This window comes from Phacochoerus africanus, chromosome 4 (assembly GCF_016906955.1).
Source record: "Phacochoerus africanus isolate WHEZ1 chromosome 4, ROS_Pafr_v1, whole genome shotgun sequence".
Taxonomy (NCBI): Eukaryota; Metazoa; Chordata; class Mammalia; order Artiodactyla; family Suidae; genus Phacochoerus; species Phacochoerus africanus.
The window spans coordinates 89,799,607-89,817,008 of NC_062547.1; the positions used below are offsets into that span (position 1 = coordinate 89,799,607).

Below are 17,402 nucleotides of genomic sequence, written 5' to 3' on the forward strand. Positions count from 1 at the left end.
TCCTAGAAAAATACCTAACTGTCTGAAGGCCTGTTCTGTCAGTTTTCCCAGAGCACAGAGTGCCTCCCTCTGACCTCTTTTCAGGGTGTGTTGAAGGTCAGCGGCTGCAGTGGCCAATGACTTCATTCTTGTAGAACCAGAGGGCAAGTGACACTTTTTGGTTGGCCTGTTCGTACCAGTCTATGCACATATGTACATATGCACCTCGTTGTTACACAATTGGAATCATGCATACTCATTACTCTGCAAGATTTTTCCCTTTTAACCTAAAGACATGGTATAGATTACACCCTGGTGACTGGGGTCAGTTTTCACTGATTCTGTAATAGCTGCACAATGTTTCATTGTCCGAATGTGTCACATTTAATACAGCCTTCCTCTGATGGCCAGATTTCTTCTGCATGTGTGTTTTGGTTTGGTTTTTTTTTTTTGCCACTACACACATTGCTTCTTGAAACATTCTTATACCTCTTTCCTAATATACTGACAGCTCTGTTTCTGCAGGACAGACTTCCAAAGTGATGCTGGGCCAGTGGGTTTGCACTTTTTTTTTTTTTTTTTGTCTTTTTGCTATTTCTTGGGCCGCTCCCTCGGCATATGGAGGTTCCCAGGCTAGGGGTTGAATCGGAGCTGTAGCCACCGGCCTATGCCAGAGCCACAGCAACGTGGGATCCGAGCCGCGTCTGCAACCTACACCACAGCTCACGGCAACGCCGGATCGTTAACCCACTGAGCAAGGGCAGGGACCGAACCCGCAACCTCATAGTTCCTAGTTGGATTCGTTAACCACTGCGCCACGACGGTAACTCCAAGTTTGCACATTTTTATGATAATAGATGTTTCCTGGTTCACTTTCCACAATGGTTGTGGTGGCTCTCAAAGCACCCCGGGGTGAATCTGCTTCCACCCCAGGAGGAAGGGCCACGCAGAGCTGCTCCCTCCTGTCCCCTAACTCTCCCAGCTCTACTCCTGGGAGCCTTTTAGGACCAAAAGAAGGGCCACCTTGCCTCTAGCATGGGGCTTTATTTCCCTGCCTCCACAGAAGCTGAATGGTGGACCTGGAGCAGAGAGGTGAAACTTGTCCTGCCTAAAGTTTCTTTGAAGACATCAGGGCTGGAGTCCCTGTCGTGGCTCAGCAGTAATGAACCTGACTAGCATCCATGAGGACATGGGTTCCATCTCTGGCCTTGCTCAGTGGGTTGAGTATCCGGTGTTGCCGTGAGCTGTGGTGTAGGTCACAGATGCAGCTTGGATCCTGCATTGCTGTGGCTGTCGTGTAAGCTGGCAGCTGTTGCTCCAATTCAACCCCTAGCCTGGGAACCTCCATATGCTGCACGTTTGGCCCCGAAAAGCAAAAAAAGAAGGGAAGGAGGGAGGGAGGAAGAAAAGGAAAGAGGAAATAAAAAGAAAGAAGCGGATGTTTGAACAATTGCTGCCCTTTCTAGTCCAGACCCCTCTTGGGCAAGAAGTCTCTTACAAGCTCCATAATCACATTAGAAGACATCCTCTCTGCAAAACCTCCCAGGGACCCTTCCGTTCCACCTGATTACCCTGTCCTTGCCTGGACCCTAAACCTGCTCCCCAGCCAGGATTCCCAGTCATGGGGACTCCTCAAGTCAGAACCGTGGCCGTCCTTCAAGTGTCCTTCATGACACCCATCCCCAACCAATCACACAGGCCCCCCCCCCACCCCCAGCCCACCCACTAAATAGCTTGGGAATCCTTCCCATTTATCTTCATGTAAGCCTCCGCCACTGCCATGGCTCAAGGCCAGAGAATCTCCTCCCCAGATTAGTCCAGGGCCCTGGGACTTGGTTTCCCTGCCTCCAGACCCTTGTCCCTTCCTCAGCAATGTAGTAGCTTTAGCCACAAGAACTCCTAACATTTATTGCCTGCTCCCTCTCTGTCAGGATTCGGGCTGGCACCAGGACCCTCGACGTGTGGGTCCTATCATTGGCCCCCTTTTCCAGATGAGAAAACTGAGCCGTGCTTTTCAATCTATCTATAGAAAAAGCTGCTACTGATTTCTCCTCCATTGCAGACCAGTACATTTGTAAAATAAAAGTGCAATCGCTGGAAAAAGAACTTAATCAAAGACATGCAAAACACCAGCTCAGTTTTTTTTCCAATTGAAATTATTCTGTCAAAATGTTACACACATCCTCAAATTTCACTCTCAATTTCTGTGTGTGTCTCACCATGAATACCACAGCATTATGGAGTCAACCTTCTATAAATCTAGTAAAATTGTTCCTCTGCTAAAAATCCTGTTGTCCCTTTTCATCACCTCCAAAATCAACTGCCACGTCTCACAGTGACTTTCCTCTTGCTCCCTGTCTCTGCAGTCTGTGCCCTGCCTTTCACCTCACTAGCTGTCCCTATGCTCCTGGCAGCCCCCCACCTCTGTTCAATTTGTTCCCTTTATCTGGAATGTCCTCCCCTCTGTCCACCTGGCGCCAAAGATTTTTCACCTCCTCCAGAATGACCACCTCTGGTCCACCCGGCAGATTTGGGGTTTCTCCCCTCTTTTCTCTTTGCTTTTGCCACTTTGGATTGGAATGCTGTGTTCTTACAGTGATCTGTCTCCCCCACCAAACTGTGAACTCCAGGAGGGCAGCTCCAGGATCTAACACAGGGATTGACTCTCCAATGTTGGTTGAATGGAAGGACAGATAGGCAGATGGATGCATGGGTGGTTTGGTGAATGAATGGGATTTGAGGCTTAGCTCTTGGGCTGAAATGTGATCTTCTCCACCGTGGATGTTGCATTCACCCTTCACATGGGCCATTTGAGTGGTTGGTCTTGGCCCCATTCAGATTCATTCCTGGTAGCTGCAGGTATTCTGGAATCTAGAATCAGTCAGGGTTATCCCCAATTTGTGCATTTTCCCTGGGGCAGCCACTACAAATCCCAGGCAGATTCAGCTCCAGTTTAATTCAGCTCTCCACCTTCAGGGGAATTATCTTCTGTGGAGTCTCTCCAGAGCCACATTTGAATGAGGGACAGTGTCCAGGATGCTGTTTCCTCATTCAGAAGATTGAACAGGCATAGAACAGGGGCTGAAGTTAGCCTTTCTTCCCCTTCTCCTTTCCAAAGTAGATTAAGTGTGGTGAGGGCTGAGGGCAGGGGCAGTTCTCCCACCTGGAGATGGCGAGAAAGCAGCCAGCCAGAGCGAGGCGATGCACCAGACCTCCAGAGTCGTCTCATGATGCTCACGGGTGTGTGGTGTCTCCTCATTGTTTCTGCTCTAATCCTTTGCAGTCAGTGACCTGCTACTAGTCCCAGGGCAGGTGGAGGCAAGTAATACCTCCGTCTAATTGAGACCAGACAAGCTCCCTCAAACAGTGTAGCGAAGTGGGCTGGGCCAGTTCCAGACCCTCCCAGGGGCTCCCACAGGGCTCTGGGTCCCCTCAAAGAACACTTACCACGTGACTTGTTGCCCAGGCCGGGTGCTGGTTAAGGGCATGGATTATGAAAACAGACCACTGGTTTTGACTCCCAGCATTGGCGCTCAGAAACTGTGTGCTTTTGGATGTGTTATTTTACCCTTCTTTACCTCCATTTGCTCACCCGTAAAATGGGGGTCATAAGAGCATCAACCTCACGGGTCTGTTATACGGATTCAATGAGGTAATGACCACAAAGCTAACAGCAGATAACCACCAAGCTTAACAACAGTAAGTGCTACAGGAGAATTTTCCCCTTAGACTATGAGCTCTGAAAAGCAGCCCCATAGTAGGCACTTAAATATTTATCAAACAAACAAGTAAAGAGATAACATGTCTTTATCGTCACTTCATCCTGTCTTGCTTCTCCCTCCATCACTTTCTCACTGTGACTTGTCCCCACCTGACACACGTCATTATCATTCATGGTGACCGTGACCCCCCATGCCAGGTCAGTGGGGTTCCTGGAGGGAGGAGGAGCCCCGAGGGTACACCCCCTGCTTGCCCTGCCTCTCAGAGCTGCCCAGAATGATGCCCATGTGCTAGTGGGCAATTTGACCCCATAATTATCCTCTCTCAAGCCCCCTGTGGAAACCCTGATGAAGACAAACCCTTCAGGATGCCGGAGAGAGCATAAAGAACCAGAGGCAGCTAGAAGTGTCTGGCAGCTCTGTTCCTTGGGAGACAAGGGGATCGACTCCATTCAAATATACTGTAATATTGTTTATTACAAAAGCTTGTAGGAGTTCTCCTGTGGTGCAGTGGGTTAAGGTTCTGAAGCTGTCACTGCAGGGCAGTGGGTTGCTGGGTCGCTGCTATAGCATGCATTTGATCCCTGACCAGGGAACTTCCATGTTCCATGGGCGTAGTCAAAAATTAAAACACAAAAAGCTTGTAAGTAAAAGCAGCATCTTCATTTAAATGAGTGCCTATTGAAAGTCAGTACATATAACTTCTCTCTAGCTGTGTGACCTTTGGCTGTCAGTTAACCTCTCTGTTTTTGAGTTCCCACATCTGTGGCGTGGGGCAAAATAATACTCCTTGGAGTTGTGAAGAAAGTACATGGCCCTTGAAAGTGCTCTCTAGTTTTGTTTTTCCCCCTTATTAAGACATGAAAAGGATTTTTAATATTTTCAGTTATTCTCCAGTAAAACGGGTTGCTCTCAGAAGTGGTCAGCTCCCCAGCACTGCTGGTATTTAAGAACGGCTGAAGGGAAAGAGATTTCTGCATTCAAGTCGAGCTAAGTGGTCTCTAGGAGTTCCCTTGTGGGTTATTAGGTTAAGGATCCAGCATTGTCACTGCAGCGTCTCGGGTCACTGTTGTGGTGTGTTGTAACAGGTTTGATCCCTGGCTGGGAACTTCCACATGCTGCAGGCGCGGCCACAAATTTTTTAAAAAAATAGATAGATAGATGACTTCCAAAGTCCTTTCCTGCCCTGGTTTCTCTGTGACTGTTCATTCACTCACCCAGCATTTACTTAGAACCTGTCACATGTGGACCAGTGGGCTTGAGAACCAAGAAAAACTGTGACCCCATACTGTGGTTGTGGGTTCTCTTCCCTTTTATGTACCAAGTACTAAATCGGCTCCAAATAATGTCCACCCTGGAGCTGAGCCCAGCTGATCTCCCAAAACTGTCCTCCCCAGTGTGTGGGGGAGAGAAATGCCAAAGTTAATGTACCCCTTCCCTTTTCTTAGAGTATTTCCTTCAGAAAACTTTCTCTGCCCCTTTGAGACGTATTTAAATCTTTCTAAAAGCTAAGTAAACGTCTAGCCGGTTTGACCACCCAGGCCCGTCTTTCTCAAGCACCTGGGAGCATCTCTTTGAAATGTAAACGCCCCATTGAAGATAGCCGCCCAGTCTCCGAGGCTCAGTGGTAAGCAACCTGTCAGAGAAATGGAAAAGCTTATTTTCCCTTTGGACAAAGGTAGTTAGCTAACACAAATGGCCATGCCCACGACTGTGAATTTAGGGTGAACTCTGTGTGACAAGTAGTGCTGTCATATCCTCTTACCTGACTTACCTCGAGAGCAGTTTGGAAGGGTCTGTCTGCAAGGCTCCGTAAGAGGATGAGATTTTCTTCCGCCTTTTTGGAGTCTCTTTAACTGATTGCCTGTGCATTGCAGTCTGTTTTCCTGCTTATTAGTCAGTAATTAAACTGTTTCTTTCTTTTTTATTTTTTTTTTGTCTTTTTGTCTTTTCTAGGGCCTCACCCACGGCATATGGAGGTTCCCAGGCTAGGGGTCCAATCGGAGCTGTAGCTGCCACCTACACCACAGCCACAGCCACGCGAGATCCGAGCCTCATCTGCGACCTACACCACAGCTCACGGCAATGCCGGATCCTTAACCCACTGAGCAAGGCCAGGGATCGAACCCGCAACCTCATGGTACTAGTCGGATTGTGAGCCACTGAGCCACGATGGGAACTCCAAACTGTTTCTTACTTTCCTGTATCTTTTGGAAAGGAATTTCTGGGTGTCAGGAGATTTAAATTAAATTTCCCCAACACCTAGCACTTGCTCTTCACCTGAGCATGCCTTTCCCACCTGCCTGCTCGTTCTGGGGCGGATCCTTGGAGGGAGCAAGGGTGCACATGCTATGCTGTCTGTGGGGCAGCCTCTGCTGGGCACCTGTGGAAACCGCTGAGGATGGGCTCAGCGGGCTTTTGGGATCAGCCAGCCTGTCAAGGCTGAGAGTTCAGGATCCTGCACTGGGCTGCCTTGGCTCAGGCGCGGCTTACACAGCCCAGGAACCTGAGCTGGAAAATGCAGAAAAGCAGCCCACCAGCCTTGTTTTGTTGCTTTTCTGATAAGATTTCAAAATCAGAGGCTGAAAGGGATGTGTTTTGTGTAATGTAAGTAGATTTTTGTTTTTCCTCAAATTTTGATCCAGGAAGCTGGCTCACAAAGTGGATTCTAAATTGGTTTGGATACCAGGCCTGGGGCTTCATAGCAGATTAAAAGTGAAAAGGACTTGGGAGTAAAGGGGCCAGGCTAGAGAGTAAGGTGCCTTGGGGAAAGGAAAAGACGTACAGGTTTTTATTTTATTTTATTTATTTTTTACAAGTTCACTTGAGAGATACACACTTTTAAAAGGAGATACACAGGGAGTTCCCCTTGCGGCTCATCAGTAACAAACCCGACTAGGATCCATGAGGATGGGGTTCCATCCCCGGCCTCTATCAGTGGGTTAAAGATCCGGCGTTGCCACAAGCTGCTGCGGAGGTTGCAGATGTGGCTTGGATCTGGTGTGGCTGTGGTGTAGACCAGTAACTGCAACTCTGATTTGACTCCTAGGAACTTCCTGGGAACTCCTCTATGCCACGAGGGCAGCCCTAAAAAAAAGGAGATACACAGGGCATGGTAAGAGTGCCTCCTTCTGGAAATTAGGCAGAACACTGCTCACAAACATAAAGTCAGGGAAGAGATGTTTATTGAGCAGCTACTGTGCAGGAATCTGGCAGATGAGTTCCTATCCTTGAAGCTTTTACCAGTCAGCTGGAAAGACAATCCAAACACATGTGGGGAGTTCCCCAACGTGACAGGAGATACGGGATAACTGAAGTCACCACCACATGTCAAAGAACTATGCAGCTCAAGTGCAAGTGAGCAGCTCGTGAGTGCTTGGGGCACTCAGACAGAAAGCGATCACTTTTTTTGTGGAAACACAGGCACCAGGCTGAGGTCCAGTCAGGCCGGAAAGAATGGATGGCAAAGTCCAAATGGGAGGGGCAGTGACAGGTGATACTTTTACTAAATAGTAACAATTAATAATTTTATAAGAGCAACTGAGTGTAGTTCATTGCACTAGCACAAAAATACGAACAGAAAAACTGATATATTTTTTTAAATCTGTATTCAAATATGTATATATATATATATTTTTTTCTTTTTTTTTCCCCAAGTTGAGATTGTAAGGCTCTAGAGCTGTCAACCTGAATGTCAGGCTGGCCCACTGTGTCCTGGGGATTCTGGGCCCCCATGACCATCCCTGAACGTATGTCCATGTGCTTGTGTGAGCCTTCACAAAATTCTGCATATGAGCTTACTGAGTTGACATTGGCCTCTCTTCTCCAGAATACATCAGCATTGCTCTCCCAGGGGACCCTGGCTGCTGATCTCATACGGCTGAGGGAAGCAGGCTTCACAATTTCTCTGTTGCCTATGTTCCTCTTCCCCACCCCGTGCTCCCTCATCTGCTCAGCTCTCTGATTGGCTCCATTTCTGGCCTCACATCCCCCACTGTGACCACTCACTTGACCCCAGGATCATGAATCCTGGCAAGCCTCAGATTGACTTCTAACCCCAGCAAAAAACAGAAGTCAGTTATATTAAATAATGCTCCTGAGAGGCCTACTAAGCACCAGGCAATGGCAATATGACAGTGAGCAAAAGAAACAGGGTCTCTTCCCTTGGAGGCTTATAATTTGTTCAGGGAGATGATCAATAAACAAGAAAAATAAACAAAATAACTATAGGTGGGATTGAGTGCCAAGAAGGAATAAACAGGACATTCCAAAAGCAGAAATGATGCCTGCTTTGAAGTAAGCCATCAGGCAAAAAGCAAGACATGGAGCCCACAGTGCAGGTGTCTAGATGCCAAGGGCTTTCGTCCCCGGAGAAACACCACAGTTCCTCCAGCCCCTCATCTCCTCTCTCCACTGATCTCTTGACAGGACAGTTCAGTGTGTTATGCTAATACTAGGGGCATGGAGGGAATCAAAATTTTAAAAGCTTGTAAGGGAGCTTCAGAGCACTTTAAGCTCCAAACTTTTGTTCCAGTGGTTTCACATAATATACCAGTTTATAGAACCACCGTGTTTGGAAACTAGGCAAAGCCAAATACTGACCCCTTGGGTGAACGCAGATAACCTCCAGCATAGCTCTTTGCAGCTCTGTTGGTTTATGCCACGTGTTATCATCTGTGCAAACAACAAAGTGAGCCTCCTCTGAGCAGGGGTATCAGCTGTGCTTACGTAACATTGGGGCCTTCCGGGTAATAGAGAAATCTTTAGGACAAAGCAGTGTTCTGCCAGTGCAGGTTTTCAAAGACTAGCTTTTTTTTTTTTGTTCCCACTTTCTAGAGCCGCACCTGCAGCATATGGAAATTCCCAGGCTAGGGGTCAAATCAGAGCTACAGTTGCCGGCCTCCGCCACAGCCACAGCATCGTGGGATCCAAGCTGTGTTTGCGACCTACACCACAGCTCACAGCAAGGCCAGATCCCCAACTTGGCTGATCGAGGCCAGGGTTTGAACCCACAGCCTCATGGATTCTAGTCGAATTCATTTCCACTGAGCCGTGAGAGGAACTTCCAAAGACTAACTTTTAGTATGCAAGAGTGATTTAGTTTAGTTGTGAGGCAGAGTGATTTCATTGCAAGCCTGGCTCTGGGTCTTGGGGGAGCATGGCTCCAGAGGAGGACAGGACAGATCACTGTCCTGTTTGAGACCCTTGTTTCAACTTCATATCCAAGTTTATTGATTGGAACCTTAATGGTGAAATTCATTGTCTCCATGTGTCTTGGAGAGAGAAGAACATAGAGTCAAGGAAACAGGAATTCTTCACTTTACCAAAACTTTGAGTCTGTGTCAGTTCTCTACAAGGAATCAAAGCAGGGGGTAGAGAGAATTTCAGCCCTAAGATTGCTTGGCTTGCTGCACCCAAAGCCTCTAGAGGATTGTTGCCAGGAATCTGACATCATTGCCTGATGTTAGAACTCTTGGATGTTAAATAATATTATTTTTTCCAGAAACTAAAATATGGATATGATGACATCTCAAACATTCATATTCTGAGTCACATACCCCCTCCTGATCACCCTCGCAGCGGGGGAGACCTTTAAGGACCACCAGTGGTCAGTGCACTACACAGGGACACCATTCCCACCTCTTCCTCCTGACTCTGCCCCTTAGGATTTCTCTTCTCACACAGACTGATGCGAAAACATATCCAATTAAGGAAAAAAAAAATCAAAAATATTTGAGTCACCCTCAATCGCAACAACTGCACTTCCTGTTAACTTAGAGAAACAATGTCCTGGCTTATTTTTTGGCTCATGTATAGTCCGGAAAAAGTTTGGGCAAAGCTTCCCTTACTTTGATGAGTTCTACAATAAAACTCAGAGAAGACGATATTGCCTCGCTGCTTGGGAAGCTGATTGCAGGGTGTGGAAACAGCTAAGACAGGTCTGAAAGACGCAACCTAATGTTGCCTGCTGCATGCAAGGGCCAGGAACACCTGCTGCTGTTCCTTGAGGACCGTTCACCTCCTCTTGGAAGGAGATGAACAGCAGCCCAAAGTCTAGTAGGGAGCAAAGAAGTACATGTGACAAGGTGAATGTTGGGCCACTACAAGTCCCCAGAACAACTTTAAGAAATGACATGTTTATCTTGCCCGGTGATTACTAAGGTAATTCCAGTTTCTTTGGAATTGAGGGAGTTGTTTTAAGACATGAGCACAGAAGAAATGCTGTCTGATAATCTCATTTCCCATGCTAAATAGAAAAAGAATTTCCTCATTATTTTTTAAGGCCTTTGATGTTTTTAGTTGAGATGTTCAAATTTCTCCCTAGTGTTGCTCAAAAAGATATTAAGTAGAGACTTCCATGTGAGGATCCTGGAAGCACAAAGTTGAGGGATCAATCCCAGTTCCCCAAATGCAATCAAGCCAGAAAGTGGACCTCAGAAGGCTACTTCAGAATTACGTTTAAGGCCATGCCAGCTTCGCCTTATTGGGGGAGTTCATCATCCACTGGGTAGCCTAGGTTTTCATCCCACAATCATACTCTCAATGGGCTCTTTGCAAAAGCCATCTAACCCATCTATACTTGGAGAATCTTGTAGCAGAGTCCTGGGAACCTTCTAAATATTAGGGGGAAATTCTATCCTTCCTTTATTTGGGCATCACAGAGGCCAATCTAAAGAGGGAGTACTGAAGGGTACCTGCTCCATTGTTCTCTACTCAACAACCCATGTTAAATAGTTCCTCCCTGGGTGATGCTGTGGATTAATTGTCCCTTCTGATCTCTGAGCAGTAGCAGACACAGCAGGGTATCTGATTTTCATCCTTTGTTGATGTTATATAAAATGTATCATGATTTATACATTTTAGCTGCATCTCAGGCTGTCCCGCTAGTGTCTGTTTCTTACTTTCTAAAGTATATATTTTATTATTATTATTATTTTGCTTTTTAGGGCCGCACCTGCGGCATATGGAGGTTCCCAGGCTAGGGGTCTAATTGGAGCTGCAGCTGCCGGCCTACTCCACAACCACAGGAACACTGGATCCGAGCTGCATCTGCGACCTATACCACAGCGCACAGCAACGCCAGATCCTTGACCCACTGAGCGAGGCCAGGGATCGAACCCACGTGGTTCGGATTCCTTTCCACTGCTCCATGACAGCAACGCCTAAAGTATATATTTCAGTAGTTTCTTTCTTATGGATCTGCTCTTTAAATTGCCTTTTTCATTTTCAGTCAAAGATAGTTTGATTCGGTCCCCAATCTGGTTGATAATTATTGTCTCTTAGCCCCTTAAAGACACCGTGTCTCTGGCGTCCATTATTCATTGTTGAAAAAAATCAGCTGATGTTTTTTTTCCTTTTACAGTAAACTGTCTTTCTGTGAATTTTTTTTTTTTTGGTCTTTTTTTTGCTATTTCTTGGGCCGCTCCCGCGGCATATGGAGGTTCCCAGGCTAGGGGTCCAATCGGAGCTGTAGCCACTGGCCTACGCCAGAGCCACAGCAACACAGGATCCGAGCCGCGTCTGCAACCTACACCACAGCTCACGGCAACACCGGATCCTTAACCCACTGAGCAAGGGCAGGGACTGAACCCGCAACCTCGTGGTTCCTAGTCGGATTCGTTAACCACTGCTCCACGACGGGAACTCCCTGTGACTTCTTTTAATGTCATTGTTGCATCTGTGCTGCAGTTGACTATTACGTGTGAATGGATTATTTTAATTTTGGTTGGTTGTATTGTGCCTCTTGAATTATGGATTTTTGTCTTTTTTCCATTCTGGAAAATTCTCACTTTTCTTCTCATATGGCTTCTTTGTTTTCTCTGTTCTCCTTTCTGGGGCTTTAATTAGATGTGTATTTGACCTTCATTCTTTTACATCTCTTATCTTATACTTTCCATTTTCTTCTTAACCTGTACAACATTCTGTGTAGTTTCTTAAGATATATCTTCCAGTTTATTTATTCTGTCTTTAGCTGTATTATATCCAGTAGTTCAGTTTGGTTCTCTTCCAAATAAATTTGGTAATAATAGTCTCTGTTGCTCGCTCATTGTTGTGATTCCAAGATTTATTTCTTTCAACACTGCACATAGAGGCAATCTGAATTCTCATATGACAATTCCAGTATATTCAATCATTGGAGGTCTAAATCTGTGGCCATTTCTTCTGTTGACTCCCATTCATGGTATCTCCATTTGTGCTTGGTGGTCTTTGACTGAGAGCTTTTTGCTTGGTCTTAATCTGTAGGAAACCAGGTCCTAAAATGAATATACCTTCCTCAGAGAGGATTTGAGTGCACTTCAGTTGGAAGCCAGGGGAACAGGGAGGGCTCCTGACCTTGGACCACTTCAGCCCATCTCAAGAGTCCTTGCTCACCTGGGGAGTCTTAGATTCGGTCCTCCACCTCCCTGCTGGCATCCTGATCTTAGTGTTCAAATGGGCATCTACTCTCAAGATAACCCAAACCTCCTGACTTGTTACCCTGAGTTCTGACACTGACTCATTTGGGGTAAGCAAAGTAGGAGTGTGGTTCTCAGAGACTTTGAAACTGTACAAATGATGGATCACATCCATTTTGCCTGCCTTCACCAATCTAGGTCCTTTTAAGGCTTGCAGCTCCACCAAGCAGCTCCTAGCCTAAATGATAAGATGTTTGCCTGAGTTATTTTCCAGGAACTAGAGTCAGTTGTGTCTAGTTCAGGCTGAGTTGGTTAAGACTGGATCTGACCACTGAACCTTCAACTGGGCATACACAAGTGTCTGAGCTCAGTGATCTTCTGATATAGGAGGGCTGAAAACTCCACCCTCAGAACCTGGGAGCCCTTTAGCCTAATTACAGCTGTGCAAAATGACTATTACTGCACCTTTTTTCCAATCACCTCTCCCCATCCTCCCCACATTCCTCATGCCTTCGACCACCCTGCTGCTTTTTTAAAAATTATTTTTCTTTTTATTGCTGCACTTGCAGTATATGGAAGTTCCCAGGCCAGGGGTTGGATCAGAGCTGCAGCTGCCACTGCCATGACAACACCAGATCTGACCCACATCTGCAACCATAACGCTGGATCCTTAACCCATGGGGCCAGGGATCGAACCTTCATCCTCATGGAGACATCCTGCCCCGCTTCTTTATTCGTGATCCCATAAATACCTCAAGCTCCTTGCCTTCAGGGAGGAAGATTGGAGATTTGCTTTCCCATCTTCTCCCTTGGCTGCCTTGGGAATAACCCTCTCTTTGCTGCAAGCTTTATTGTCTCAGCGTTTTGGCTTGCTGTGCATTGGGCAAAATGAACCTAGTTTGGTAACAACTTCCTCTACCTCTTGTAAGCCCAGCAGTCCATTCTGTTCAGTGTTAAGTTGTGCAGGGGCAGAGTCCCAAAGAGCACGTGGTCTGTCAACCAGTCAGATGTAGAAATCCTCCATTTCCCACCCACGCATGTCCTGCTAGTGCAAAAAATGGCATGGGCTTCAAGCAATTTGACATTCTCAATTTCTAAAACTACCCAGATTTTCTCAAGCAATGTGAAGGGGGTAGAAGAGAAAGGAAGACAGAGAAAAGTAAAACAGACGCTAAGTCTCCCGCAGTTCTTTCTCCCATCTATTGATCTCTGTACTATGGTTCAGGGCTGTGCTGTGTGGCTAATCCAGCTTCTCTGCCTTCCAGACACTCATCCACGAGGAAGGATGGCCAGCACCTTCTCGAAATTACTAACTGGCCGCAATGCTTCTTTGTTATTTGCCACCTTGGGCACCGGTGCCCTGACCACCGGGTACTTGATGAATCAGCGGAGCGTGTGTGCTGAGGCCCGGGAGCAGCACAGGCTGTTCCCACCAAGGTAAGTCCTCTTGGCTTTATTTATTTATTTCTCTGGTTTTTGGTCTTTTTGTCTTTTTAGGTCCACACCTATGGAGGTACCCAGGCTAGGCATCCAATCAGAGCTGTAGCCATTGGCCTATGCCACAGCCACAGCAACACAGGATCTGAGCTGCATCTGCGATCTACACCACAGCGCAGGGCCATACTGGATCCTTAACCCACTGAGCGAGGCCAGGGATTGAACCCGCAACCTCATGGATGCTAGTCGGATTCACTGAACCATGACAGGAACGCCCCCTCTTGACTTTGAAATGACACCAAAAGCCAGCCAGAAATATGCTTTCTCCTGCCAAAACTGTCAGCAAGGATACCTCTTTTTGCCATTGAGGATGACTAAATCAAAGTGACTGTTTATAAACACAGTGACTTGGGGCAAATATAAGAAAGTGTAATGTCATCATCCCTGCTTAGAGCTGGATGTGTGTTGAAATAGCACTAATAGTAATAATAGTAGTAACATTTGTTGGACACTCCTGTGTGTACTGAGCACTTTATGCAGAATATTTTTTTTTTTTTGGTCTTTTTGTCTTTTCTAGGGCCAAACCCATGGCATATGGAGGTTCCCAGGCTAGGGGTCTAATCGGAGCTACAGCTGCTGGCCTACACCAGAGCCACAGCAAGGACAGATCCGAGCCGTGTCTGCAACCTACACCACAGCTCACGGCAGTGCCAGATCCTTAACCCACTGAGCAAGGGCAGGGATCAAACCCGCAACCTCATGGTTCCTAGTCGGATTCATTAACCCCTGAGCCATGACGGGAACTCCTATGCAGAGTATTTTGTTCCTCTTAGCATCCCTGATGCAGTGGATACTGAGGAGAATTAAGTAGTGCCATCAAATGTGAACCCAGGGACCTTGATTCGAGACCTATGTCTTGCCTATAAATGCTGTACCACCTCCGGAAAACATGCTGTTGTACGGGTTTTTTTTTTTTTTGCTTTTTTTAGGGCCGTACCCGGGGCATATAGAGGTTCCCAGGCTAGAGGTCCAGTCAGAGCTACAGCTGCCAGCCTACACCATAGCCACAGCAACGTAGGATCTGAGCTTCGTCTGTGCCCTACACCACAGCTCACAGCAATGCCAGATCCTTAACCCACTGAGCGAGGCCAGGGGTCAAACCCATAGCCTCATGGTCCCTTGTCAGTTTCGCTTCTGCTGCGCCACAGTGGGAATTCCCCATGTGGTAGTATTGATGTTAAGTGTCAGCTTTAAAGGACCTTGCAGTAGGGAAGTGGAGGAGTGGCATGAAAGTGAACTGTTTTTGGAGCTCCTCCTGTGGCGCAATGAGATCAGCAGCATCTTGGGAACGCTGGGACACAGGTTTGATCCCTCGCCCGGCACAGTGGGTTAAGGATCCCACATTGCCACAGGTATGGCTCAGATCTGATCCCTGGCCTGGCAACTCCATATAGGGGCAGGAAAAAAAAAAAAAAAGATGGACTGTTTTCTCCACCCTTGGAAACTTACTATGGCTGAGGCATCACACACCACTGGATCGAGTTGGGGTGGGGTCTTCCTTGAAGAGATTTCATGTAGGCACGTGTGCATGAAAGAGTCAAGGAACACCTGAGGTGTTTCTCAGAAACATTTACTGGCTTTGTGGGAATCAGGATCTCTGAGGGAAATACTGGCCCCCACCGTGTACCTCAGGAATTGCTGAGGTGAGATTACCTGCGTTTGAGCCTGTGGTCATCTTTAATCCCCTATTCTTCAGTCAGTACATAGCCCAGAGTAAGACAGCACCTCCATTTGATTTCTTTCTAGGTATTATTTCAACAGCTGAATTCCTGTTTCTATAGCCAGGCACTGCTCCCAGCAAAGCAGAGAACATCACAGAGAGAGGACAGACAGACACATGAATTTCTCTGTAGTTCCACCTGTTGAGTTTTTAGCCTTTGTACCGCAGATCTAAGGGACTAAAATGCAGCTGTTGTATTTTACCAAAATGATGGAGTTAAAAAAAAAAGGGAAGTCTGCATATGATTTCACTTTCTCATGGGTGTGTTTCGTGTTTTTGGAACAGTCCATCTTTACCATGGAAAGTACCAAAAATATTTTTATAGAATTATCCGATCCACATAGAATTGCAACATATTCTCTCTCTCATCTCTCTACCAATTTTTCTACCATATGGAAATCACAACTACAGTCTAACATTCTTCTACCCAACAGAACCATTTAATCCCTTTAAATGAGATGTCCTGTTATTTCTCCTTAGATAAAGTTTGATACTTTACAATAGCCTGTTCCACAATAATGCACGGGATTATCACTTAGCTTGGGGAGAAATGATTTACATATTTCTTATACCTGTATGTAGCTTCTTATATGATTTCAATTTCTTTTCTAATTATTTTCTCTCCTCTTTTTTTTTTGTCTTTTGTCTTTTTTGAGGGCCGCACCCAAGGCATATGGAGGTTCCCAGCCTAGGAGTCGAATTGGAGCTGTTGCTGCCAGCCGGCCTACATCACAGCCACAGCAACACCAGATCTGAGCCGCGTCTGCAACCTACATCACAGCTCACTGCAACGCTGGATCCTTAACCCACTGAGCAAGGCCAGGAATCGAACCCTCAACCTCATGGTTCCTAGTTGGATTAGTTTCCACTGCACCACCACAGGAACTCCCCTCTCTCTCCTCTTTACATAAACATAAGTCACAGTCTGTGGGCTTCTGCAGCCAGCATCATGGACTCCTTAGGCAGGGCCAGGTCCATTTCTCTGGCAGTTCAAGGAACTCTTTTTAAAAAATCTGGCTTACTTTAGTCACAACCTAGTTGAGTGTTCCTCTGCCTGCTGGGGAAGGATGGCCAGAAGCAGAGCTCCTGCACAGACCCCTTCGCTCAGGGGCTGCTCACTGAATGCATTTCTCCTCCCCCTGCAGTGCAGACTACCCTGATCTACGCAAGCACAACAACTGCATGGCCGAGTGCCTCACGCCGGCCATCTACGCCAAGCTCCGCAACAAGGTGACACCCAACGGCTACACCCTGGACCAGTGTATCCAGACTGGTGTGGACAACCCCGGCCACCCCTTCATAAAGACCGTGGGCATGGTGGCTGGTGACGAGGAGTCCTATGAGGTAAAATTCTGGGCTGCCAGTGCGTGTATGGGGGCGGATTGCTCTGAGTTCTCTCTGTGGGGCCACCTTGCTGCCTCTGCAGGAAGGGAGCCCGTCAATAGAGGCCCCAGCATCACGGGGCCATCTGCAGTGCTTTCTGAAACAGTGAGGTCTATAGCTCCCAGGGACAAAGCTTCCTTTGCTGCTGCTGCAGAAACCATCCCCATGGAGGAATGAGTTACGTGATGGAACTCTCTGAGCTTGTCAAGGGGATGAATTGATATTGAAAAAAAAATATTTTAATGGTTTTATTGTATTGGTGATATGTATTCACCAGTAAGGGTTTAGGAGATGATGCATTTGTGGCTGAACTTTACTGCAGTGGGAAGAGAATGGTTCCATGTGTCTTTTTTAAATTACTCAATGAATTTTATTACATTTATAGGTGTACAACAATCATCACAACCAAATTTTACAGCATTTCCATCCCATATCCTCAGTAGATCCCCCCACCCCCCAACCTGTCTCATTTGGAAACCATACATTTTTCAAACTTTGCAGACAAAGAAGTTGTGTCCTTTTTTCCATGTGTCTTGAGTTTAAGAATGACTGATTACACACAGCCGCTGTTCTATTAGTGAGTTCACTAAATCTCTTGGAGGAATCCCACAATCTCCACATCCTCATCCCGGCTGCAGAAGCACAGGGCGGTCTACTGCTCTGGAGCTCAGCAACCGGAGCAGCCTCGTGGTGACAAATACCTCCAGC

At 46.8% G+C, this 17,402-nt stretch overlaps 1 protein-coding gene across 1 annotated transcript in view; it reads left to right on the plus strand.

Moving 5' to 3' along the window:
• Nucleotides 1-17,402, plus strand: part of CKMT2 (creatine kinase, mitochondrial 2) — a 34,005-nt gene that overhangs the window by 4,169 nt on the left and 12,434 nt on the right. Inside the window, exons 2-3 of the mRNA XM_047778210.1 lie at nucleotides 13,360-13,531; nucleotides 16,457-16,655. Coding sequence (XP_047634166.1) covers nucleotides 13,380-13,531; nucleotides 16,457-16,655 — 351 coding nt within the window. The 5' untranslated portion in view covers nucleotides 13,360-13,379. The remainder of the gene's footprint in view (nucleotides 1-13,359; nucleotides 13,532-16,456; nucleotides 16,656-17,402) is intronic.